The 26,075-nt window shown below is 36.2% G+C and overlaps 1 protein-coding gene across 1 annotated transcript; it reads left to right on the top strand.

The window, feature by feature from the left end:
• The first annotated feature begins 1,404 nt into the window (after nt 1-1,404).
• LOC129278816 (uncharacterized) lies at nt 1,405-24,166 on the top strand. The gene is made up of 11 exons (XM_064111107.1): nt 1,405-1,834; nt 13,398-13,439; nt 16,762-16,835; nt 17,769-17,837; nt 18,387-18,453; nt 19,141-19,273; nt 21,341-21,409; nt 22,064-22,187; nt 23,030-23,129; nt 23,320-23,378; nt 23,990-24,166. The coding sequence occupies exons 1-11, from the start codon at nt 1,558-1,560 to the stop codon at nt 24,056-24,058; spliced, it is 1,083 nt and encodes a 360-aa protein (XP_063967177.1). The 5' UTR covers nt 1,405-1,557; the 3' UTR covers nt 24,059-24,166.
• Nucleotides 24,167-26,075: the final 1,909 nt, after the last annotated feature.

The following is a 26,075-nucleotide window of genomic DNA, read 5'->3' as shown; positions in this document are numbered from 1 at the left end:
TCGTCAATATTCAAATTGGCGACGAAATTGGCGACGTCGTGAATAATTCGCGACGAAATTGGCGACGAAATTCACGATGTCGTGAATTTCGTCGTGAATATTCAAATTGACGACGAAATGCACGACAAAATTGGCGACGTCGTGAATTTCGTCGCCAATTTCGTCGTGAATATTCGCGATTTGGTCTATTTGCGATGTCCCTTCAGGGCCACCATACATACTGACCCATTGTTTCACAAATTCAAAACATTAAAAATCTTTGACTGATATTAATATGATTAAAGTTACAATATTTATGTTTAAGTATTTTAATGATCAACTTCCTCTGTCAGTCTTTTAATAATATGTTTAGGTTCAACAGGTCTGTCCATTCCTACCCAACACGCATATCACCTGGAAACCTCCACCTCACTAACCCCAAATTATTAATAACCCACAAATCCATTCGACATGATGGTCCCTATATTTGGAACAATCTTTCAGACAATAAATCATGTTCAACAATTTACTCCTTAAAAGCTACTATTAAACGTAAAATTATTACATCTTATGCAGCCCCCTCTTCAAGTTAATATAAATGAAGAACTACATGTACCTTTTACGAGGCCGCCATCATCATCAAGCCTAATCGCTCACGATGGCGGTCTCCTGCATTCCTTTCAAATAATCATGTCTTGAAAAATGTATAATACATCTTGTGGATGTTTATTTTCAATTTTTATACCATACGACTATTATTATTTTGTTATATATATTGCCTTTGTATATTGTATACATGTATTTTGTAATTCTGATACTGATGTGAATGCAGAAATAAATCAAATCAAATGATGATGATCATAGGCGGGGGACGGGGGGGACCTGTCCCTCTAAATTTGAGGTGGGGGGACGATCCCCCCTAAATTCTATCGATAACCTTTTTTTTTTTTGCTTGTCAATTTTTTTCCTGCTTCCCCCCTAAATTCAGGATGGACCCCCCCCCCCCCTTAAAATTCAGTTTTGGTTGAAAACCTTTTTTTTTTTTTGCTTGTAAATTTGGGTGGTCCCCTTATTTTTTTTTGCTTCCGCGCCGCCAATGATGATGATGATGATGATGCCTGATGATGATGATGATGATGATGATCGACGATGGCGTCGATCCTGAGGAGGGAGCACAATGAAAATACATATATATGTATATTTTTTGAGGGACAAACATATCGATTTGACCCAACAGTTATTATGACAATTTGAGAAAAAAATCTTTACTGTATAGAATCTAGGCTTGATATGCCATACAAATTATGCAGCGGGGATGCAGTTCAGAGATGATGCAGTATACGTAAGATCGTATAGATCTCTGTGTGATGCAGTTGTGGTTGCGCCAGCTACCGTCTTACATCAGTTAGCTTCCATGTAGACGTAGACGTAACGTAGACGTAGACTCGAAGCGAGATTAGAAAAGTGCCAGCTCCGAGTTCGGGATGAAAATTTACATATAATTTAGCATGCTTGATTGATGACCCTCATCTAGGTCAAGGTCTAGTTTGAGGATACTTGTTTAATCTTCTTAAGAAAATGGACGACGAAGAGGAGATAAACTTGGAAGATACTTTTGATATCACGCACGAGCTTGAAAATCCCAATTCACCGTTTGCAAATAGCGACAGGGAACGGGAATGTAACGCTGAAGCACCGGGGATCGGCCCCGATCTTCTTCTGGTGGATGGGTACAAATCGGAGACGGAGGATGAGTCGCTCGGGATGTCCTCTGACATTTCTGATCAAACAAGAACCGAAGAAAGCAGAACATTTCTACAGAGTATTGGAGTCGGTGTTGTGTTTATTCAGTGTTGTAAGTACTTTCCATTGTTTATTTGTTTGGTAGGCGCAGGTTTGCAGTTATTTTTGTTTTTGTTTATGTCATTGACTAAGTTAGTATTGTTGACATAATTTGTGATTGTCATGTTTGTTTTGAATTTGTAAATTACTTACTTGGGTCGTCTTGTTTTTTTTGTTTTTTGGGGGGGGATGGGGGGAGGAGGGGCGTAGCCAAGAGGCACCTTCCGTACCTAGAGAACGTGTGCTTACTCTCCACGGAGCTAGGGATGTTGTGCCTAGTATAATTTATATTATACATGTACGTACAGAACGGATTAGACAGCTGGCAGCCGTCTGTTTCGAGGAGTTTTTTAACATTTTTTTTTTTAAATTTCTCCTCATACACAGACGGCTCGCTAGCGTGCAGCCACCATTAGGGGACTTGCAATGCAAAATCCCCCCGTCTGGGCTCTTCAATTCTTGTCTTTAATGAATAAAATTTTTGAAAATTAACGTGACCAAAATGCAAATTAATATTCCCTCTTGGCATTAATTGCCAAAAAACAGAGAAAAATCAAGTTAAAAGGAACAAAAACAGTGACTTACCTCAGCTGTCGCGCAAATTCACTTCCCCGTTTTATCCAATCTTAAGTACATAAACATATGGCCATTGAGTCCCCTGTACAGATCGCGCTAGAACTTCGGTCTCTGTATTTGGTGAGTGAAGCCAACGGAGTTCAGCTGAACAACCAACATAACAGAGACCGAAGCTTTTGGTCTAAGAATGGATGGGCATTGAATGAGTGGGCAAATTGAACGAAACTCTCCCCCCGAGATTTCTACTTTCCCTAAAAAAAAACTATAAGTTCTAGACTCTGCTAGATCTAGCCCTAAATCAAATCATGTCAATCATGGGCTAGAACTTCATTTTCGACATTTATACATTATCGATTACATTTTTAAAACAATGAGTTAAATGAGAAGATGGGATGTAACTTACCGATCAATGTTGTTTACATCACCATCTTGCTTTCTTTCGTAGTACATGCCCGGGGGGGGGGGGCCACTTCCATTGACGAGTGGATACCATGCGCGACCATGGGGTCTCGAAAAGCACCCTAAACACGTATTTTCCATATTCTGAAAATGCACCCCTTAACAAGTATTGGCGTGTGAAACCCTACCCTAAACAAGTATTGGAAATAAAACGATACTCTTGGCAAGTAGTCCCTGAAATGAACCCCTAAACAAGTGCAGCAATATTTTATTGTTATGTCACGGGTCCGTCGGTCGTTTGTTTTACCTTTACACATCATTTGGTTTGGTACGGCCCCACACCTCGCGCAAATCGGACTCTAAACACGTAATGTTTGGGGCAAAAAGGACATCCTTTATAAAACATTTTAATTTTGTTTTATCATCCCCGCAAATTTGACCCTAAATACGTAGCTTTCCTAGCGAAATAGATACCCTTTTTTCATTATTTTTGTGTTTTTGACACCCTTATCACGTTACGTACGTAACGTGACCTATCTTGAAATAGACATCCTTTTTACGTGTTTTTTTGGTCGCGCATGGTATCCACTCGTCAATGTAAGTGGCCCCCCCAGGAGTACATGCAGCTAAGCTAAGCTATGATATGCATATACAGTAGAGGGTGGCATGATGTTGCCTTTTTTTTCAAGAGTGGGTTAAGCTTAAGAATGATTTGTCTGATGATATACTGAAGGTTTTAAAGTAAAAAATTGTTAAATTCTTTTGAGAAAATTTAATTTCATTAATTTTTTTTTACCATAGTTTGAGATAGTCGATATGGGAAGCTGCTCATTTATGATTTCACAAATCAAAAAACATTAAGATTCTTCTACCTTTCTTTTTTTTTTTCGGGGGGGGGGGGGGTTGGTGGATTTCCCTCAACCTTTGCCAATGTTATTATTTTTTTGCTATTTCCACTATAAATTTTTTCCTTAGGGTGAACTTTCCCTTCATGAACAGAACTCTAATCAGCCAAGAACATTTAAACCAGAAAAAAGGCGGACCATCAAAATAATGTTACAGAGAAGAATTCTGTATTTCTGCACTGATCACAGACATCTCAAAACAATCACATTATCGTTATCAATATATTCACACAACCAAGGCAACATGTAGGCTTAGCCCAGGGTCGGATCCAGGATTTTCCAAAGGGGGGGGAGGGGCGCATTTTCCTATGGAAAATTTGACAAGCCCCCCCAAAAATGTTTTCGCCCAAAATTGAAGGTCATTCCGTCCACGAAAAATTTGACAAGCAAATAAACAACAAAAAAAACAAAAAAGTCCTCCCTTGTGTATGAATGACATATTCCCGTTTATGCTGTAGCTTTCAAAAGGGGGGCACACTTCACACTTGTTTATTAAAGAATGGCATATTTACATTAAAAAAGACTAAGTATGACTCTCAAAGGGGGGGGCACGGGTCGGATATGCCCCCCCCCCCATTGGATCCGCCACTGGCTTAGCCAGAATGTGTTTGGAGAGTACAAATCATGTGCTAAAGCGAGGTATTTCTCCAAGTTTATGACGCCTGGAACTTGTTACTTCAATGGCTTGTTTACATGTACAGTATGTAGTTCCATCTATGCACATGCAGTAACATGGATGACCACTCCAAATCTTTGACAAAACGATAATAGAAATCTGACTTTACTTCATGAAATGCTAGATATAATAGGCTAAAGGTTAAGGTTTATATATCAGCGAAGACAAAATAGGAACAAAAATCTCATAATGCGCGAGACGAGATAATTTTCACTCCGTCGGGTCGTCATCACCACTTCCGGTTCAGAGTCATGCTCGCGCGTGGTTCGCGATACGGAGTTTTCCACCACCCTGAAATCGATGCCAATCAGCGTAATATGTACAGATTATGATACTTTTTATTTAATTTGGTCAGTCTTGATTCCATTTGAATTATAAATAAAAATAAAAAATACATTTCACGTGAAAATAATTTTTATTCATGTTTTTATTTGGTTATAAAGAAAGTAAACAAAAAATGAATATCTTAAAATTTTGCATTTAGCGACCGGCCTGACATCACGATCGTATTCGACTAGACGCTAAATATATACAGCATTCATTCCGTTCAATTTTTCGTCGACCACAAAATGGATAAAAAATCAGTTTCGGAACTTAAAAAAATCTTTACTGACAGAGGAATACCGTGCAATGGAAAGCGTCGGGCAGAATTAGTGACTTTAGCAGAAAAGGCCGTTAAACTGTATCGTGAAAGAGAGGGTAGTGATCACGAACTTTCCGAGCGAAAGCGACGTTGTGTTGCATGACGGCACAATTGATCTGAATGGCAAAACAGTGCATTGGACTTCCGAACAGGAAGTTGTAATACCGAAAAGCTATCCCATAATGCAATGCGCGTTACAGGGATTTTCCCGGATCTCGGCGAAATCGCTATTTGGGGTAGCGAGAATTGAAATGCTGCATACATGTACCAGGGTACATGTAGTTTCAATAGTCTCACTCTTCCAGGGCAATCAGTCCATTGAGTTAAATGCAGGATCATAAAATTCTGACCTTGCTGTGATTATTGAACTTATATTAAACTTGCAGGATCATGACCTACATGTACATGTGTATTTCTTTTTCTTTTTTTAGAGAGGAGTTTATTAGTCAGTACCACTTTCAGACCTGCCAACCAGTACGTTTTTGCAACCAAAATATGGCAGTACGTTTTTTCTTTAAAAAATATGTTGGTTTTTTTTTATCGTAATTCAATGAGAAAAATCATCTCTATATGTCTCTATTTCATAAAACGTACACAAATATGGTTATTAGATCAATGTAATTTCAGGTAACTTGTTTTTTTTTTCAATCATTTTGTTAAAACCAGGGTGAAGATATACACATGTGTCAATATTTTTTTTTCCATCTGCAAGAGCAGTGCGCATTTTAGCTTGCATGCAGCTTGAGCGCCGCGATGAGCAAGTGCGCCAAGCATTTTATTATGAAATAAACTTTTTTGGGGAAAAATACATTTTTTTTTATCACAGAATACAGTTTTTCATTCCCAGAGGTTGGCAGAAGAATTACTGGTAAAAAATGATGGGAAATCAGCGCTTCGTCACTTATCTGCAAGTTGCCGACATTATTGGCCACTTCCACACTCACCTCACACACACACATATGGTACCGGTGTTCATTGCAAGTACGGTACATGTCTATGTACATGTAACTTCATATTTTTCATAAATTCCTGTGAAAATGGATAAAACTGATGCATTATTAAATCACTATAAAGGAATTATTTAAAATTACAACATTGTAAAAGGCGAAGACAAGAAGGAGAGAAAAAAACAACCCTAACCTTGCTGGCTAAAATCAATCTACTTACATGAATTGCATACAGTGTATGAAAGTGATGCACATGTACATGTAAGTACCAGGGGCCCGTTTCTCAACACCTGGACAAGTTAGTCATATCTTTATCCACCAACCACGGAGTTAGTTCCAATCTTACTAAACCCGTTTCACGAAAGGCTTCCTAACTAGAATACCTTGATATCGATACTATCGGTAAAAAGTGCAGACGAGACGTAGCCTTCGTCACAAAATAGCTTAATTTTCAACAAAAAAAAAATTATGACAAAATTGCAAATATTGTGATGAATTGGGAAATACATGTACATCTTTTCAAAATAATAGCAAAGGTAAATTATAAATATGCATCATACATACTTAGACCATGAAGACTGGAGCATTCAATTGCTGAGAAAATGGAACTATGAATAATTCATTTCATGACTAAAAAATCACATGTGGACGTTGAGATGGGTACCCCCGGGTTATCCAATTTTAATAGTTTACGAAAGTAAACCATAATGGTTTTCTTTGTAAAATCATGATAAACATACGGTCTTTTGCGATTCCAAACATCATCGAAATATAGTTTAACAAAAACAAATTATATCTTTGATACCGAAACTTACGATTTGACAGATTCTATGCATAATTAGAGATAGAATTTATCCAAATGTTAAAAGGGGTCTGAAAACAACAAATACGAGTTCAGTTATGGATGGCCTGACGTGGTAGAATCTTTTATTAGTTTACTAGTTCAAAATGAATGGTTTTGTGGCGTTTTACCAACAGTTTTTAGTTTCTTTGTATTACAATGATCATTGAATGTATTATCCAACTTGTTTTGTGATGTAATTTCAACCTCTATGATTGATTTCGTAAGATTATAATTTTCAAATTTCTAGGCACTTTTGCATGTCGTAGTCTACCACGTGATGCCACTATGTCATTAAGACAGAAGTTATGACAGGTTCGGAGGTGTCATAAATATTTAGTGAGGTTGTTGTACCCGATCTTTTTAAAGAGGGCTTCGTGAAACGGTTGGTGGACAAGTAGCTCACTATCTCCGATTAAGTCAAGTTTAGACTTATGACGGTGTTGACAAACGGGCCCCTGTATTTTATGTAGTTAGGCTTTGTTTTTCACTATTAAAGGTGCAAATTGTGATCAGTCATGCATTATAATGATTATGAAGATTTTATGAAAAACGATAATGCATATTTTCAGACCTTTCTGTGATACTAAGCAGTATCCCTTTAAAGGGAATCCAACTTTGGTATACATGTACAGTACAGTACATGAATAAGAAAATGATCTGTGTGAAAGGAGAAAAATAATAAAGCAGATATTAAAGTATTAGTACATAGTACATGTATTATTTTGTTTGAACAGTTCATATCTGCAGAGGCGTCAATCCTGGGGGGGGGGAGGGGGCGATCGCCCCACCAATGAAAATATTGGGTGGGCAAACATATTGTTTTGCCCCCCCAATAATTCCGGAAGTGCAAAAATAAAGTAAAATTGTAATGTTACACAGAAATCGGAAAGCGAGATTGAGATACACAACTTGCTCTTTATTCACAATCCTGCTCAAAATGTCCGCTTTTCAGATTGGAAAATGAAAATTTTCAGCTCGCGCTTCACGCTCGCATCATTTCTTTAGCAAAAACCATACTTTTCATTAAATAGGTGAGCAGAATGTCCCGTATACAGTTCTAAACCTCAAAAGAACTCGCGCTTCTAAGCCTATGTGTGTGTGGGTGAGTTTGTTCGTTTTGTGTGGTTGAGCGCCTTCGGAACGTTGGTTAGTGATTTTGCCCCCCCCCCCCAATGCCCCTGCATATCTGGCATCCACATGTGAGTCTGTGACCCAGAAAATTAGATCTCCTGTGAACATGCAATCTACATGTACAAATAAACTGGATGCAATCCAGAAATGTACATTTTAATAGTCAACTTCCCCAGCAAGCCTTTATGATTTGTTAAAAATGAGAAATTAGAAATAGGTGTTTGAAACATGGAAATGTACAAACATGTATGTACTGGAAATCAATTATATTTGGTGGGCATGTATGTGACAGGTGGCAAAGACAAAGTTTTGTTGTCATGTGAATGATGTGATGACAACATGCAGGAAACATCAACAACAATAATAAGAATGATGATGATGATGATGGTGATAATTATTATTATATTAGTAGTAATTATGATAATGTTAACAATATTATAATACTTATACTAATTATGTTGATGATAATGTTAATAATAAATAATGATGATAATGATAATAACGATTATAATTTTCATAGCTTACAGTATATACATACACTATATGTTACACTTAAAGCAAATATTTCAACATAAAAGGTACAGAATTTCTAACAAGAGTATGAATTTCCTACCAAGGTATGAAAATGCATTGTATTCTCAAAATGACATTAGGCCTACTATTGTGCATGTTATACAAATCCTCCATTTGCACCTACAGTATACACCTTAAACTTTTATCCAGAACGATAAATAATTCATTTGTTTTTAAGTGCACTTACATGTATAGCCTAATTATTGTTATTATTATCAGAATCATAATGTACAATGAATATTGTACATGTAGTCCTGAGGCTCTTTTAGATTTGTTGTATTGCATACACTGTACATCCAGACTCGAAAGTGTACTTGTTTTGATTACCATTTTATACAAAGTGCTCTGAACCTGTATTGTTATTTATCAATGATTATCAACACAATGCCTAATTATTTCAGAATGACAGATCGTTGGTATCTGTGACATTTTGAAATCATACATGTACTTCATATAAAGTAGATACTTCTTGATATTTCCCAATTCCCAGCTTCATACATACACTGTAGTACTGTACTCCCTTGAAACAATCATATTGATAATGATATGAATTTATAATCACTTAATAGAATTTGTGTGTTTCTCTCGAGTCAGTATTTTATGCATGCGTATTTTGCTTGTTCATGTACATGTTCTGTAAGCATGTGAATCGTGCATCGAGGTGGAATAAATTTACTTGCAGATCTACATGTATGCGCCTGCCTACTATTCACCTATGAATCTAACACTCTTCCTCTACCTGATAAGATTAGAAGGTGGATATTAAATTGAGTATGGTTGGTGTGTGAGAAAGCCCAAGGAGTTATTGATTGTTACAAGACACCTTTATTGGGAATGCGCTACAGGCCTCGCGTCCCAAGAGAGTAAAAGTCACATTTTAAAGGGAAGAAAGTCGATATTTCATTTCAAAGGGAGGAAAGGAAAGGAAAGAAAGTATTTCACAGCCCCAAAAGAAATTGATCATTTTAGATTTGATATCAAAGAAAAGAAAAGGGATTTTTTTTAAGAATGCTAGAAGAAAATTGAATATTTCTTAGGGAAGAAAGTTGATTGATTGATCATTTATAGTCCATTTTAAAAATATATTAATTTAAACAATGAATGTACATACATGTATATACAGGGCTCGACACTAGCGCCGGTCCGACGGTCCCAGACCGGTAAAAATCACTGTCGGGCCAGTAGATTTTCAGAAATAGCAAGATTTACTGGTCCGACATGACCAGTAAAAAATATCATTGTCGGGCCAGTCATTTTTCCAAAAATAGCAAGATTTATGGGTCCGACATAAACAGTAATAAAAACTATTGTTGGGCCAGTAACTTTTTCAGAAATGGTCAAATTTGCTAGTCCAACATAAACATGAAAAATATTCCATGACTCAAATTGCGAACCATTTTCCTCCCGTTAAATTCTGGCATTCACACACAGAACACACACAGAATGAATCGCATGCAATTTTTAATAGGGTAACATACAGTGTACACATGGCTAGCCAGCCACACAGCCCACATGGTAAATTTCCTACTGGCTGCACGAACGAAGCTTGGCTAACCTCTGGCAGAAATCTCTCACAGAACTGTCAAAATTCACATTTCACACTAATGAAAAGCTCTTATAATGTCCATATTTCCTAAAAATTTGCCCAAATTGGGGTAACTCTGTCATTTGTAAGCAGTAAAAGGAGAAATTTTCACTTCTGTTTTAGTTCAAAGAGATCGGGTTTCGAGTGATATCGTCTGAATACATGATAGCCCCACATATGCATTTGTGTGTGTGTTGATACACTTGGTTTCTTTCGTAGCTAGTACTAGTATATTTTAATTGAGCCAAAAAGAAACTGATAATTTATTTATGATGATAGTTTCAGCTTTCTTCCTTTGTTTTCTTTCAATCTTTATTTCCTTCTTTCTTTTCAATCTTTCTTTGTTTCTTCCCTCTCTTCTTTTACTGTCTTTCTTTTTTAATTTTCCCTTTTTCTTTGTCTTTCGTTCTTTCATTCTTTCTGTCCTGTTAATATTTTTCTCTATTTCTAATGCTCTTTCTTTTTCTTTCTTTTTTGATTTCCTTCTTTCTTTAATTCTTGAGTCCATCCATCCTATATTTATCTCTTCTTTCTTTCTTTCTTCATTTCCTTCGTTCTTTTCCCCTTTCTTTCTTTCCTCATTCCATCCATCCTTTCTTTACCCTTTCTTGTTTTTATTCCTTCTTTCAGCCCTTTCTCTCTTTCATTCCTTCCTTTCTTCTTTGTCTTTTGTTCTTTCTTTTTCCCCTTTGTTCCATCTATCCTTTTACCTTTTCTTTCTTCCTTTTATTTACTGCTTGCTTCCTTTTATTTCTTTCTTTGAAGTTTGGTCTTTCTTTTTTGTTCTTCCTTTCATTTATTCTTTTACATTTTCTTTTTTTTTTATATTGCTTGCTTGCTTCCTTCCTTCTTTATTCCTTCCCAACATTCTTTTTTCCAAGTTCTATCATTTTCCCTTTTCTTGATTTCTTCCTTCTTTCAATCCTTTCTTTCTGTTTTCCTTTTCCATCTCTCCTTTTACCCTTTCTTTCTTTTTTTATTCATTCTTTCCTTCTTTCTTTCATTACTTTGTCTTTTGTTCTTTCTTTCTATAATGCTTGCTTCATTTCTTTCCTTCTTTCCTTCATTCTTTTTTATTTTGTTCTTTCTTTCCTTCCTTTCCTTCTTTGGTTTTTTTTTTCCTTCCTTCACATTTTTTCTGTACTTTTTTCTTCCTTCGTTTCTTTTATTCTTTCTTTCTTTTTTCCTTCTTTCTATCTCTCCTTTTACCCTTTCTTTCTTGTTTTATTGCTTCTTTCCTTCTTTCTTTTTCTTTTTTCATTACTTTCTGTCTTTTGTTTTTTTCTTTCTTTATTGCTTAAATTGCATCATTTCTTTCCTTCTTTTTTTTTCTTTCTTTCTTTCTTTCCTTCCTTTTTTTCTTTTGTTCTTTCTTTCTTATTTTTGTTCTTTCTTTCCTTCCTTTCCTTCTTTCTTTCTTTAGTTCTTTCTTTTTTCCTTCCTTCACATCTATCCTTTCTTTACCTTTGCTTTTTTCTTCCTTCCTTCCTTTCTTTTATTCTTTCTTTCTTTCTTTCTTTTTGACTTTCATTCATTCATTTTTTTTTTTGGGGGGGGGGTAACAAGAAAGGACAGCAAAATAAACTCACGCCTTTTTTTAATGTTTTCTTTATTTTTTGGGACCAGTAGATTTTAGGTTCGGACCAGTAACAAATTGAAAAACTGGGTATCTACTGGTCCGACATGAATAGGTTGGACCAGTAGAAAAAAAGGGTTAGTGTGGAGCCCTGGTATATATATTTATGAATATTGAAATATACTGTAATACACAAAGAATGTTCATTTTACTATAAATTTGAATGGGGAAGGAGAATCTTTGATAAAGACGGATTTAAGGCTTTGCAAAATAAAAGTTCTCACAAAAAATGCACACATTTAATTCATATTATAACCAAAAATTATACATAGAACATCGTAAAGTTAGACAGGGATTTAAAAAGAAAATCAAGAAGCAATAAACAACAAAGTTGTACTTGATTTACATGTAAATGTATCATTTATTACATTTCATTCCAAATATTGGTAGGTTGTTCCTTTATTACGTGCATAGGAAGTAGATATTTTAAAGAGAAATGGGTATTTCATAAATTAGACATTTCAAATGGAAGAGAAAATAAAATGAATACTAAAAAATGTATGAGACTAATGTTTAAAGGGAAGAAAGAGCACATTATTGAATATTGAAAAAAAATTTACCTCAACTTTTCAACATACATACATGTATGTACATTTGAATACTTTTTATTTGCATTTATATGTACAGTACATGTCACTTTTAACTATTACAAGTGATAGATGTCCAAAATACCAGATGAAATGAATTTCCTGTGCTTACTTTGGCCAGCATTCCGATAAGTGCTATTCAATTAACATTTAGTAAATTTGACATTTTGATGCTATAATTAACCATACAGATCAGGGTTGAATTATAAGGTGATGATACCAGAGTTTCAGTTTAAATGTCAGGAACTCAGGATTCCATTTTTTTTTTATAACTTCTTAGTTTTTATTGATATATTTGAATGTACATATGTATGTACAGTTGTGAAATTTGTCTATTTCCCTGCACTATTTATTCCAATATGTATATTATATTGGGATGACACTTTTTCATACATGTATCTCAGATTCAGATTAGGGGGGGAGATGAATGACTAGAGATAAACTATAAAATATTCATAAACTGTCTAAACCCCAGATCTGATTCTAAAAATATACTGTACATTGCAGGCATGAATCCAGGGGGGGGGCACACCACATGAAAATGTCAAATATTTGTGAGAAAAACGCACCCCTTAATTTAAAACAAAATCCTGGATCCGCGTCTGCATTGTCACCTCAAAGAGAGACAGTGTCCCATTCTAATGATATACATGTAGTTGTATGATGGCTATATTTTTACCCACTGGTGGATCCAAGGGGAGGGCACAGCCGGCCCGTGCCCCCTCCCCTTTTTGAGAAGCAAAATCAAAATTTTTAATGTAAAAATGCCGTTAAAACAGAAGTATGCCCCCCCCCCTTTTGAAAGTGAAAACCTTTTTTTTTCTTCTCTTTTTTTTTGCTTGTCAAATTTTTCCTTAGAAAAATGTGCCCCCCCCCCCTTTGGAAAATCCTGGATCCACCCTATTTTTCACCTACTTGAATATTTTCACTTGGTTCTGATAAGAGGCTTTACTGTCCCTACAGTGATGCATTTTCTGCTCCTCAAAAACCAATTTGATATAAGTTTATTTTCTATCAGTTGTGGGTTTTATGTAATTCTCCTTTGACCCTTTAATTTCTTGTTTTCTTTTTCAGATTTTGTGACCATTGCCTGCATCTTGGGGACTGGAATTCTTGGTGAGTGGAGATTTCTTCCCCCCCCCCCATGATCCTTAAAACGTATACACTGTATGTATGGTGTGGACGTATGGTGCCCAAAACTTTTAAGTCCATCAATCATAGCCTACAAACTACAAATGTACTTCATGGAATACATGTACTTGAACATTGCTGATACGTACAGTGTATATGTTTTCATAGAATAATTATGAAACAAGGACATGAAATAATAATGCATGCATTCTGTATCGATGTACATGTACATGCACACCATCAGGATTGAACGTGCAGTTGGATTTAGAGAGGCCTGTGATAGGTTTGACTCTTCTGTTTGTTATGATGCCTGAATAGATTACCAAGAAAGGGCACTTCAAACCCAGCAATCCCTCTTTCAATGTCCTAGATGTGTGAGTTTCTCATGCATGGAACCATGCATAATTTACAGCCCCCACGGGTTGTCTTTAACTGTCCAATTACCATCACCATCTAATCTTACTAACCTCTTCCCCGACTGATGATGATTGTGGCAGACTGTTTACAGCTCAGCAATGATCTGTCATGCATTGTTTACATAATCGATGGCGTTTCTCTGAAGAAAGCATTTTATATGTCTCGTACGTGTACATGTAACTATCAGAGATTTTAAATAATGGTCCAGCTATTATGCACCGATGAAGAGACCTGAAAACAATTTAGATTGGTCTGCAATTGTTTCGATATTTTCTATCATCGTGGAGTATAAAAACAATTGCGATGGCTACATGTAAAAACAAGAATTGCCAGTAGATAATGTTTTGGTTGAGGAGTATGGATGTCTGTGCCCGGGAGTTGAATCAGTTTGTTGCCATTTGTCATGTTTATTTTGACAAGAATGGCTCAAAACTGTTCAGAGCAACCTTTTTCTTTGTAAGAAACATTTGCACATACTGTACACATGTAGGTGTCAGAGGAGGAGGAGAATGAGGAGAAGGAAGTGATGGGGGGGGGGAAGAGGGAGGGGTGTGCAGGAGAAGACGGGTGTCTGTGAGTTTTTTTCAGTGTTTTCATATCTGCAGAAGATAAGGATGTCATGAATTAAGGTGAAGGAAGAGGAGGAGGAAGAGGAGGAAGAAGAAGAAGGAGAAGAAGAAGAAGAAGAAGTGGAAGAAGAAGAAGAAGTTGTTGTTGGAGGGGGAGTACATGGAGGAAACAGAGGGAGAGGAAGTAGAACTAGGAGATAAGACAAAGAAGGAAGGGAGAGTAAGGAGGAGGGGTTCTGTCAGTTTTGCTCGAGTGTTTTCATATCTGCAGTAGATAAGGATTTGATATTCAAAATGAAAGAGGAGAAAAGGGGGAGCATGATGATGAGGATGGGTACGTGTTGGAGGCAGAGACATGACAAGTAGAAGTAGAGAAGTAGAAGACAAAGAGAAAATTAGAACTAGAATTAGAATTAGAATTAGAAGAGGATGGAGGAGGATAGAAGGAAGGGAAGGAGGGTGAGGAGGAGGATGGGAAGCCTGATGATGAGGTTGGGTACATATTGGAGACAGAGGTAGAGGTAGAAGAATTGGAAGAGAAAGGAAAAATGGGGGAGGGGGTTCTGTCAGTTTTGCTTTGGTGTTTTCAGATCTGCAGTAGATAAGGATTTTGTGAATTGAGGAGGAGGAGGAAGAGGGAAAGCATCATGATTAGGGTGGATACGTATAGGAGGCAGAGGAAAAGGAAGGTAGAAAGTGAAGGAGGCAGAAGAGGGGAAGAGCAGAAGGAGGGGGCGGCAGAGGAGGAAGATGAGGAGGAGGGGGAAGAGGATGAGGAGGAAGAGGAGGAGGGCAGGAAAGGAGGAGGAGGAGGAAAAGAACTTTCATATCTGCAGTAGATAATGATCTTGAATGAAAATGACAAATTGAAATTAAGCGGCTGTTCTCATTACACTTTCTAAAACTAGTTTACTGGAAACCGGTTCAGGAAACCAGTTTGGAATATCGCTTTGCTAGCGTTCTCACTTGATCACACGAAAGTGGTTTTCAAAATCACTTCACGTAAAGCGATCTTGTTGCTGTGGAAACGCTCTCAGTGGGGTGACACGTTTCGTGCGAAATTCAAAACCGCAGTGTAGGCATTCTACACCTGTCGTGTGGAGTAGCGCGCTCAAAATGTGCGAAGATTGCTTCCCGAAGAATGGTTGTGTCCTCACTTACGCTAAAACCAGTTTAACGAGGCAAAGTGTTCTTGAAAACTACATCGTGAGGTGGTTTTGTGAACTGGTTTGGAAAAAACCGCTTCCAAGATCGCTTCGACCGTTCTCACTACACTTTAAACTAGTTTCCACTAAACCAGTTTCCAGTAAACTAGTTTTAGGAAGGTAGTGAGAATGGTGTCGAAGTAATGAAGATGAAGGAGAAAAATATTTGAAGGAAAAGAAAGAGGGTTGAGGGGAAGAGGAAGAGGAAGGGTTGGGGGAGAGGAAAGAATGAACGACAGTGGGAAGAAATTATGTATGTATGTATTGCACAGTATAGCATTCTGTTGAGGGAGATGTGCGTATCCTCGTAGGATCCATGATGTACATGTACCAGCAGTGGATGCATATCCTAAAGCATTGTTTATATACAGTTTGGGTTTCGGTGTAGAACACATCCCTGAATATTTATTTAGCAGAGTGCAAATGTTTCTAGTTTGCGAATGGAAATGAAAAGTACTTGATATACATACACGATGTATACATGTTCAGTTGAAGAGGTTAGTTAATAATAACAGTATGCATGCTTCCAATTGTTTTTTATTTTCTTTTGTGAATTAGTGTACATATTCCAAATCATATTGTAAATGGTCAATTTATTAAATCTCATTTTTGATGGTACAGTTATGTGATTGACATCTATCAACATACATGTAAACACCCCTCTCTTTCTTTTACTTTGTCCCCCCCCCCCTTTTCCTATCCTAGTTTTTCTTATCCCCCCCCCCCTTCTCACCCTCCCTGTCCCCCGCTCTCTTCTTCCCTCTCTTACTAAGAATTTTTGGGGTTTTAAGTTCAATAAATGCTGAATGTTGCCAGAGTTGTAGATATTATTTTTATGAATACCGGTACTGAAAACAACATATTTTGACAATTAAGTTTATAAACGTGTTTTCGTACTTGTAATTAATTATTTCGGTGGCAGAATTGTCAGTCTCTGCATTTGTACAAAGCCACAAACAATTCTAGTACCACTTATTGTTTTCATATCCCCCTTTCCTGACCCCCCTCTCTTTCTCTCTCTCTCTCTCTATAAAATGTATCTTCCATTTTTATTTTCTTTATTCATGTATGATTTATTATGTATTAATTTGCTGATTTCTGCTTGTTTTCTTGCAGGATTACCAGTGACTCTATCTCATTCTGGATTCCTTCCATTTTTGATCTCCTTTCTGATTGGATTTGTTGTTCAGGTATAAAATCTTCTTACATGTGACATTCTTTTCTTCATTTATTTTTATTCTTTCTTTTTTATTATTGCTTGTTTATAGTCTTTTTTTTCCCTTCTTATTCAGCTTAGACTTTTTCCTCCTCTTCTTCTGATTGTCGTATTCTTCTTCCACTTCTTCTTCTCCTTCATCTTCTCCTTTTTCATGCTCTTCTTTTTCCCCTCTTTTTCATCCTCATCCTCCTCTTCATCCTCTATACACTGGGCGATTTCACATCCAGTGTTGGTGTTGAAATTTGGATTGCTTCCCCTAGCTCCAAAACTTATTCAGAGTTTGTAAAACTGATCCAGATCACGTTATTGACATCTCAAACAACTAGTGAGTGACTTTTCGGGACCATCTTCATTTTACGTTTTGTGTTATAATCGTGTAAAAATTGACCTAACACCAACACCAAAAGGTCAACACTGAACTTGAAATCCTTTTCCTCTACCTCATTCTACTCACCCTTTATTCTTTTCTTCTCCTTTTCTCCTTTGTGTCTCGCTATAGGTGCTGCTTTTCCGACGGTGGCCAACATTGAAATCTTAACCAAGTTTAAGTTTTTGAAATGTCAACATAACTTGAAAAGTATAGGGACCTAGTTCATGAAACTTGGGACAAAAGGGTAATCAATTATTACTGAACATCCTGCCTGAGTTTCAGGTCACACGACCAAGGTCAAAAGTCAATATGGTCAATGAACTTAGACCATGTTGGGTTCAATATCAAAATCTTAACCAAGGTGAAGTTTTTGAAATGTCATAACTTTGAAAGTTTATGGATCTAGTTCATGGAACTTGGACATGCGGGTGTTCAAGTATCATCGATTGACTTGCATGAGTTTTTTTCAAGTCACATGCCCGAGGTCAAAGGTCATTTCAAAATGACGACGATTCTGATTTGTCTTTCTTTCAGGCACTGCTTATCTACTTTTTCATTGATGTTCTACAGAGAGCGCACGCATACGACATTGAAAAACATAAAGTAAGTTATCACATTGATATATCTTGGAAACGATTACTGATTAATAAAAAAAAAAGACAGTTTTCAAATTAATCCAACGCCATGTCTGTTTATGTTCTGTTGACGTGCTGTCACGCCGCTCCCATTGGCCTTGGAGATGTGTTGTGCCCATTAAAAAAAAAATCCTTTTTGTGCAGCAATATAGAACTTTGCCCTATTGAAATTTAAAGCCTTGGGAGATGTAAGGTGTACAGTATTTTGTAAGCTAATGAGTGCAAAATGAATGGTACAAGTGTATACATGACCATGGGTTTTGAACGTTCCCTATTGTGTCACGTTGCATGAATCTAATGATGCACCTACATGTACATGTACATGAATCAGTATCAAAATGGTCTTATAAAATTTTGTACTGCTTTTTTTAAAGCAAATTTACTCAGATCCCATGCTTAACTGAGAATGTGTTTAATATAATCATTCTAATCTACAGTTCACTTTATTTGCATGCAGTGTAAAGGAAGGATATTAGATATTGTCACCAACTTGGTAACACTTTTATTTTGTTTTCAGTGTCTGAGTTTTGAAGAGCAGCAAGTCCCACTCACTAATCTGACTGACGATGAAGAATCCATCCATGGTAAGGGCCCTCCATCTTTGAAAATTGAAGTGTTGCTGAAAATCTTTGAAAAAAATATTTACATTTAAAATAATAGAAGAGGAGGCAAAAAATGTTATTGTCCAAAAAGATTCTAATACTAGTATATGTCAGTGATTACATTTGCAGTTGTACATGTATCTACCTGTTAGTTCTTCGATTTAACTTGCTGCCCGAAAAAATTTTTTTTGTTTTGAATAATATTTTATTTTCTTCCTCTCTCAAATCAATAAGTTTACAATCACAATTCATATAAATCAAGATTCTGTCCATGTATACAATAATTAAACAAACAAATAAATATATCAATGTCAATGAGATTACAAATATTTTTAGAATTATTACAAATGAAGTTAACTGCCCAATTTCTCTTCCATAACAATGTGAAAGCAGAGGGGAAAAAACATATCATTAGACAAATTAAAAAATATACTTTGTAAAAGATGACTTTCTTCCCTGAATAGAATAGAAATAATCTCTTTTGCACATATTTATTGTACAAGAAAAAAAAGGATAAAAGATAATTTTAAATGTTAATTAGAGGAAGGTTACATGTATTAGCCTAATAATGATACGCTCAAATTTCTGTGCATAGCGCCCTCATGTGTCACCTTCCTGTCCATGTGATCTCTTGGTAAAAGTCTATCGCTGTTTCTCTCATATTCTCAGGTTCTTCAAAAGCAAGGCATTCTCACCTTAGTATAGCTAGGAAAGTGGCCAAACCAAACCTTCATATGATGGGAACATTGTTTCTTGGACGGGGTCTCAGCCAAGCATTTGACATCATTCTCCTCTTACAGTTGTAAGTGAATTGAATATTGAATATTATTAGTTTTTTTTAATATTTTGATTTGTTGACATTCTATTAAATTGGAAAATTTATTTATTCTTTATTTCTTAATTTATTTATTAGAATATATTTATTCAGGTACAAAAGATTATCAAAAAGCTGTTTTTCATCAATGACCTGATGAAAATAATATTATTAGTGTTTACACTTTTAAAAACTAATAATACTTTGAGAGAAAAATTTGCTTCCTGCTTTTTGTCTCACCTGCATAGCAGAGTGAGACTATAGGAGCCGCTTTTCCGATGGCGACGGCGGCGTCAACACCAAATCTTAACCGAAGGTCAAGTTTTTGAAATGACAGCATAACTTAGAAAGTATATGGACCTAGTTCATGAAACTTGGCCATAAGGTTGATTAATCAAGTATTACTGAAGATCCTGCCTGAGTTTCATGTCACATGACCAAGGTCAAAGGTCATTTAGGGTCAATGAACTTAGACCATGTTGGGGGCATCAACATCAAAATCTTAACCTAAGGTTAAGTTTTTGAAATGTCATCATAACTAAAAAAGATATGGACCTAGTTCATGAAACTTGGACATAAGGTTAATCAAGTATTACTGAACATCCTGCTTGAGTTTCACGTCACATGATTAAGGTCAAAGGTCATTTAGGGTCAATGAACTTTGGCCAAATTGGGGGTATCTGTTGAATTACTATCATAACTTTGAAAGTTTATGGATCTGATTCATGAAACTTGGACATACAGTGTTAGAGTAATCAAGTATCACTGAACATCCTGTGCAAGTTTCAGGTCCCATGATTAAGGTCAAAGGTCATTTAGGGTCAATGAACTTTGGCCAAATTGGGGGTATTTGTTGAATTACCATCATAACTTTGTAAGTTTATTGGTCTAGTTCATAAAACTTAGACATAAGAGTAATCAATTATCACTGAACATCCTGTGCGAATTTCAGGTCACATGACCTACTCAAAGGTCAATGAACTTTGGCCATGTGGGGGTACATGTATCTATTGAATTATTATCATACCTTTGAAAGTTTATGGATCTGATTTATGAAACTTGGATATAAGAGTAATCAAGTATCTTTGAACATCCCGTCCGAGTTTCAGGTCACAGACCAAGGTCAAAGGTCATTTAAGGTTAATTAACTTTGGCCCTGTTGGGGGTATTTGTTGAATTTATCTCTGTAAGTGTATTGGTCTAGTTCATAAAACATAAACATAAGAGTAACCAAGTATCACTGAACATCTTGTGTGAGTTTCAGGTCACATGACCAAGGTCAAAGGTCAATGGACTTTGGCCGTGTTGGGGGTATTTGTTGAATTACCATTATAACTCTGTAAAGTATATTGGTCTTGTTCATAAAACTTGGACATAAGAGTCATCAAGTATCACTTAATATCTCATGCGAGTTTCAGGTCACATGACCAAAGTCAAAGGTTATCTAAGGTCATTGAACTTTGGCCATATTAGAGGTAATTATTAGACTGCTGTCATAACTTTCAAAGTTTATAGATATAGTGTATAAAATGTGAATATAGGAGTAATCAAGTCTCACTGACAAGTTTTAGGTCACATGATCAAGGTCAAATGTCAATGAACGTAGTATTTTATCATATGAATGGTGTTATTTTGTGAATAATTATTTATAGTAGATTTCAAATTCAGCACTGCTGCTATACTGAATCGCGTGATGCAGGTGAGACCGCCAGAGGCATTCCACTTATTTTATTTATCCAGGTACAAAAGATCAGCAAAAAGCTGTTTTCATCAATGAAAAAACTTTAAAAACTAATAATATTTTGAGAGAAAAAATTTGGACATTGCTTCCTGCTTTTGGTTTCTCTATTCTGTTGTACAGTAGATCTAGGGGTAGCAGATTGATCGGAATCAGGGAAAATGTGAAAAAATGAAGAAGGTCTAATGGGAAGTGGGAGATATAAAAGTGAATATCATTTTCATTGTTGCTTGGAATTATGTGATTGTTATGATTGTATTATAAATCTGAATTCATTTTTTTTTAAGATACCAATCTTTTTGTACTCTGTTTCACAGTGTTTCAATCCTAATCAGCTATGCACTGGCTGGGAGTGAAGCCTATGCACAACTCTTTCATATTGAAAAGTAAGTCTAATTCCTTCTTTTTTTGGCGGGGGGGGGTCAAGTAAGCATTTTATGTGACCTGTGTTGTCAATTATATTATACATTTTATGAAGCACACTTGAGATTTGATATGATACATTATTATCATTGGTAGTAGTAGTAGTAGTAGTAGTAATAGTAGTAGTAGCAGTTATAGCAGTAGTAGTAGTAGTAGTAGTAATAGTAGTAGTAGTAGTAGTAGTAGTAGTAGTAGTAGTAGTAGTAGTAGTAGTAGTAGTAGTAGTAGTAGTAGTAGTAGTAGTAGTAGCAGTAGCAGTAGCAGTACTAGTACTATTAGTAGTAGTAATAGTAGTAGTAGTAGTAGTAGTAGTAGTAGTAGTAGTAGTATTGGTAGTAGTAGTAGTAGTAGTAGTAGTAGTACAGGTGTAGCAGTAGTAGTAGTAATAGAAGCCGTATCATTGAAACTAAAGCGGCTACTACTAGCTGCTATAAATACGAATGTACTATTACTACATGTATCGCTACTCCTTTCACCAACACCACCACTGCTTTAATGTACTATGCCGGATCTAAGCCTATAAAGCTACTGTTTAAAATGCACTTGAGCCATATTTTACTAGACACTGGAGAAAATATGAAAGTTCATCTGTGCGATATTATTCTCTCCTTTGATAGATACCTCTACATCATCCCAGCTTTTGTTTGGATTCTGTCTGGGAGCATAGTGTTTGCTCAACGGATCATCCAGCCTGTAGTCTCCCTGTTCACACTGGCCAAAGGTGGTCTCCTTGTCGCAACGGTGAGCTCACATGCAAGCCAATATGCTTCAGCTGTTCGGGGTCATATTTGGGATGTTAGGACGGCCAAGATTTCTTATCATAAAGAAAAAAAAATACCTACAAATGGTATGTATCTATATCTGTGGAGCGTTGTGGCCCAGTGGATTAGTCTTCTGACTTTGAAACAGAGTGTCGTGGGTTCGAATCCCAGCCATGGCGTAATTTCCTTCAGCAAGAAATTATCCACATTGTGCTGCACTCGACCCAGGTGAGGTGAATGGGTACCCGCCAGGATTAATTCCTTGAAATGCACTGAGCGCTGAAAGGCAGCTCGAGCTAAAGCAGGGGTAATAATAATAAACACTGCGCCTTGGAATAGATTATGATAGATGCGCTATATAAATGCCTATTATTATTATTATAACAAATTTATTTCTGAAAAGTTCAATATTTTTTTATCTTAACCCGTTTAGATAAACAAACAACAGGTTTCCAATGGAAAGGGAGACATCCCCCCCTCCCGCTGTCATTAAACCCTGTATACAGCCCCATATCCAAAGAGCAATCCTTTGAGCTGGATCCCGTGAGCATTTCACAAAACAAATAGTGAACTTCACTGACATCTGTTTTTACTGAAAGTTAAGTTACTAAATTGCATCTCTATTGGCTCAGAGTAAAATTGCCAGTTAAAATCGTTCCCTCCCCCTTCGCTTCATGATACACTCACCTGTCGGGTACTCTGATATTCTTCATGAATAACATGCATTTAACAACGTACACGGAACTATGATTCTTTCACCTTCCTTAGAACTTTACTTTTCCTTGAAACAGTTGTTTTGTTTGTTGTCCCCTTCCTTTGTAGGTTGTGGTAACATTTGGTGTTGGCTCGGCAGTAGGCAATACTATAAGCAATGACTTTCACTATATGGGGTCGCCTTTCCTGATGGGAACCGTAGCATTAGGTAAGTCTTTCACAGTCAAATAAAACTTGATGAATAATTGAGACCAATATTGAATGATGATGATGACGGTGGTGGTGGTGGTCGTGGTGATGGTGGTGGTGGTGGTGATGATGATGATGATGAGTATGATGATGATGATTAATGGTATGTACATGTAATTCTTACTGATTGTTTCTGTTCAAACCTGCAGGGGGTGTGTGCAATGTGATGCCAATGATGTACAGCAGAATAGCATATTCTAGAAAACAGGTAAGACACATGAGAGAAGAAAAATATGAGTTGACAGATTTATTATCCTGATGTACCCTTCCGATGAGGTTCAGTTCTGGGCATTACCATAAAATAATTAGTTTTTTTGTGGACCACTTTCATTATTTTCATGAACTGCCTAAGCCATGATATCTTGAGAGTATTACGAGTAACGTAGAGACAAATTATTTAAAAAAGGGGGGGGGTTAAATGTACAAATTTCATGGACTTGCCCTTTTAATTTATTTGTAAATCAGGGACGTAGTCGAGGTCGGTATTTCCGAATCACAAGGCTGTTAAAGAAAACCTTCTCCCAGAGACTTTGTACATGTGACTCGGGCCGATGCCAAGGCCGGCAAAATGTGGCCTCGAGACCGGCCTCAACTGCATTCCTGATTATGATAAGAAGAAATTTCAAGTTACAAATGAAACTTTATGTTGTGATGTCACCTGAAATAATTGATTTTTTATTGTAGAGGAGTGGTAATTTGCACTTTTCTTTTCATGACTCTGTAAAAAAACAGTCCTTCGTATGATGAGCAAAAGACACTCTTATCTCACTGACCCTCGATCTCCATGTGACCAGTATCAATCATGTTCATTCATTTCAGATCTCTTTATTCTGGTGGACCGTGTTTGCAGGTCTTGCTACGTGTATGATCCTCAATGTGTTGTGGTGAGCTTTGAATTACATGTAATATTCTATTTTTCCTCGTACCAAGGCATAATAATTAAACTCATGAATGTACAATTTAGATAACCAAATAAAAATTGGCTTGAAACTTTTTAAGTGCTCTGTATTTTCTTGTATACAATATATGAAATTATCTAACCTTTATCTACTCCTGGTGGGTGTTTCCAAGTTGTTTGTATTAAAGAAACAAGCGACTTTAAGAATTGCCGGTGAGCCTTAAAGGTCAAGTCCACCCCAGAAAAATTTTGATTTTAATTAATAGAGTGTTACAGTGTTTTAATTAATACAGTGTTATGCTAACAAGCATAACACTGAAAATTTCATCAAAATCGGATGTAAAATAAGAAAGTTATGACATTTTAAAGTTTCGCTTATTGTTCTCAAAACAGTTATATGCACAACTCAGTGATATTCAAATGAGAGAGTCAATGATGTCCATCACTCACTATTTCTTTTGTTTTTTATTGTTTGAATTATACAATATTTCAATTTTTACAGAATTGACAATAATGTAAAACTTGACTGAACCACAAAATGTTAAACAATACTAATTCCACATGTTCAAGGAGGAATAAAACTCTATTCCACATGACAAGGGGGAGAAAATTAGAATATTTCATATAATAGAATACAAAAGAAATAGTGAGTGAGTGATGTCATCAGTCCCCTCATTTGCATACCAACCAGGATGTGAATATAACTGTTTTGTGAAAATAAGCGAAACTTTAAAATGTTCTAACTTTTTTATTTTACATCCGATTTTGATGAAATTTTCATTGCTATGCTTGTTGGATTTTTCTCTTTTTATTCAAATCAACTTTTTGTTTGGGTGGACTTGTCCTTTAAGTGCTAAATTGTCGCCAATAATACCATTTACTACAACAAAGGATCACCAGTCGTTTGTAAAGTCGCTCGTAACTTAAAGAGAAATTTGTGAAACACTCCCAGGGTCCACAAGTACAAAACATGGTGATTAAACTTACAGTTGAATTACTAATGCAATGAATCATACAAATCGGCCTTATGATCAATTGAAAAGCTTTGTATCCGGGACTTAGTCCTATTTTTTATTGCAAGCTCTCTTTGCTATTCCTTTGTTTCAACGAAAATCAGAAAATCTATTATAAGAGCACAAAATGATATCAAAGTTCACTGAGAAGGGCATTAAGGCCATTCAAACGAACTTGTCTTCTATCTATTTAATCTTGTCTCAAATCTGCAAGGTTCATGATGGTGTACATGTACTTCTATTGATATATATATATATATATACGTGTGAAATTATACATGTACAACAGCTTTGGCAACTCTTTTAACCCATCTACACCCGACAAAGGAAATTATAATTGGTATGGTGTCGAAAATCTGTTTATCTGACAGTCAATTGGATTGGGGTTGCCCTAGCCACTAACCCGTCTCTGTGGTCTAGTGGTTAAGGCACCGGCGTTCAAAGCTGGGGGCCCGGGTTCGATTCCCGGCAGAGACATTTTTTCCGCATCACCAACTTTTCCAAAAGGGTAGATAGCTCTGGGGAACCTTGATTTAAGCTACGCCTACCATTGTTCTCTTCGTCCATTTCTTTCACAATTATATATATATATATATATATATATAACACTTTTTCCGCACTTAGGGGGAAATGCGGAATAAATGATACTTAAGGGGAATTTTCATAAAAGCTGAAATAACTCTTTCAAAAAAGTCAGAAAAAAATAATTTTTCCACCTGTTCTTACAAAATAATATAACAAAACGTTCCGTAATCGAAATATATGTGAAAAGTTCATCATAAAGGATTTAACATATACACCAGCCAAATTTATTCCCCTTTACGTATTTTAACTCCCAAAGTGACAATAAGGGGAATTTGTCATATTTCCCCTGTTAGTTCCGCTGAGGGGAATTTTTATGAATTACCCTTAAAGTGCTATATTTACCCTAAAGTTGGTCTAAAAGCACGAATATGTCAATGTGAGAGTGTCGTGGTGTAGTGGATCTCGCCTT

This window comes from Lytechinus pictus, chromosome 16 (genome assembly GCF_037042905.1).
Source record: "Lytechinus pictus isolate F3 Inbred chromosome 16, Lp3.0, whole genome shotgun sequence".
In the NCBI taxonomy this organism is placed as follows: domain Eukaryota; kingdom Metazoa; phylum Echinodermata; class Echinoidea; order Temnopleuroida; family Toxopneustidae; genus Lytechinus; species Lytechinus pictus.
This window is presented reverse-complemented; position numbering and strand designations above follow the sequence as displayed.

Bases quoted from the DNA above. Each gene is read 5' to 3' on its own strand.
- LOC129278816 (XM_064111107.1), top strand. From the start codon at position 1,558: ATGGACGACGAAGAGGAGATAAACTTGGAAGATACTTTTGATATCACG. The intron at 13,440-16,761 runs GTGAGTGGAGAT...GTTTTCTTGCAG, and splicing joins CTTGGGGACTGGAATTCTTG to GATTACCAGTGACTCTATCT. The intron at 19,274-21,340 runs GTAAGTGAATTG...TCTGTTTCACAG, and splicing joins ATCATTCTCCTCTTACAGTT to TGTTTCAATCCTAATCAGCT.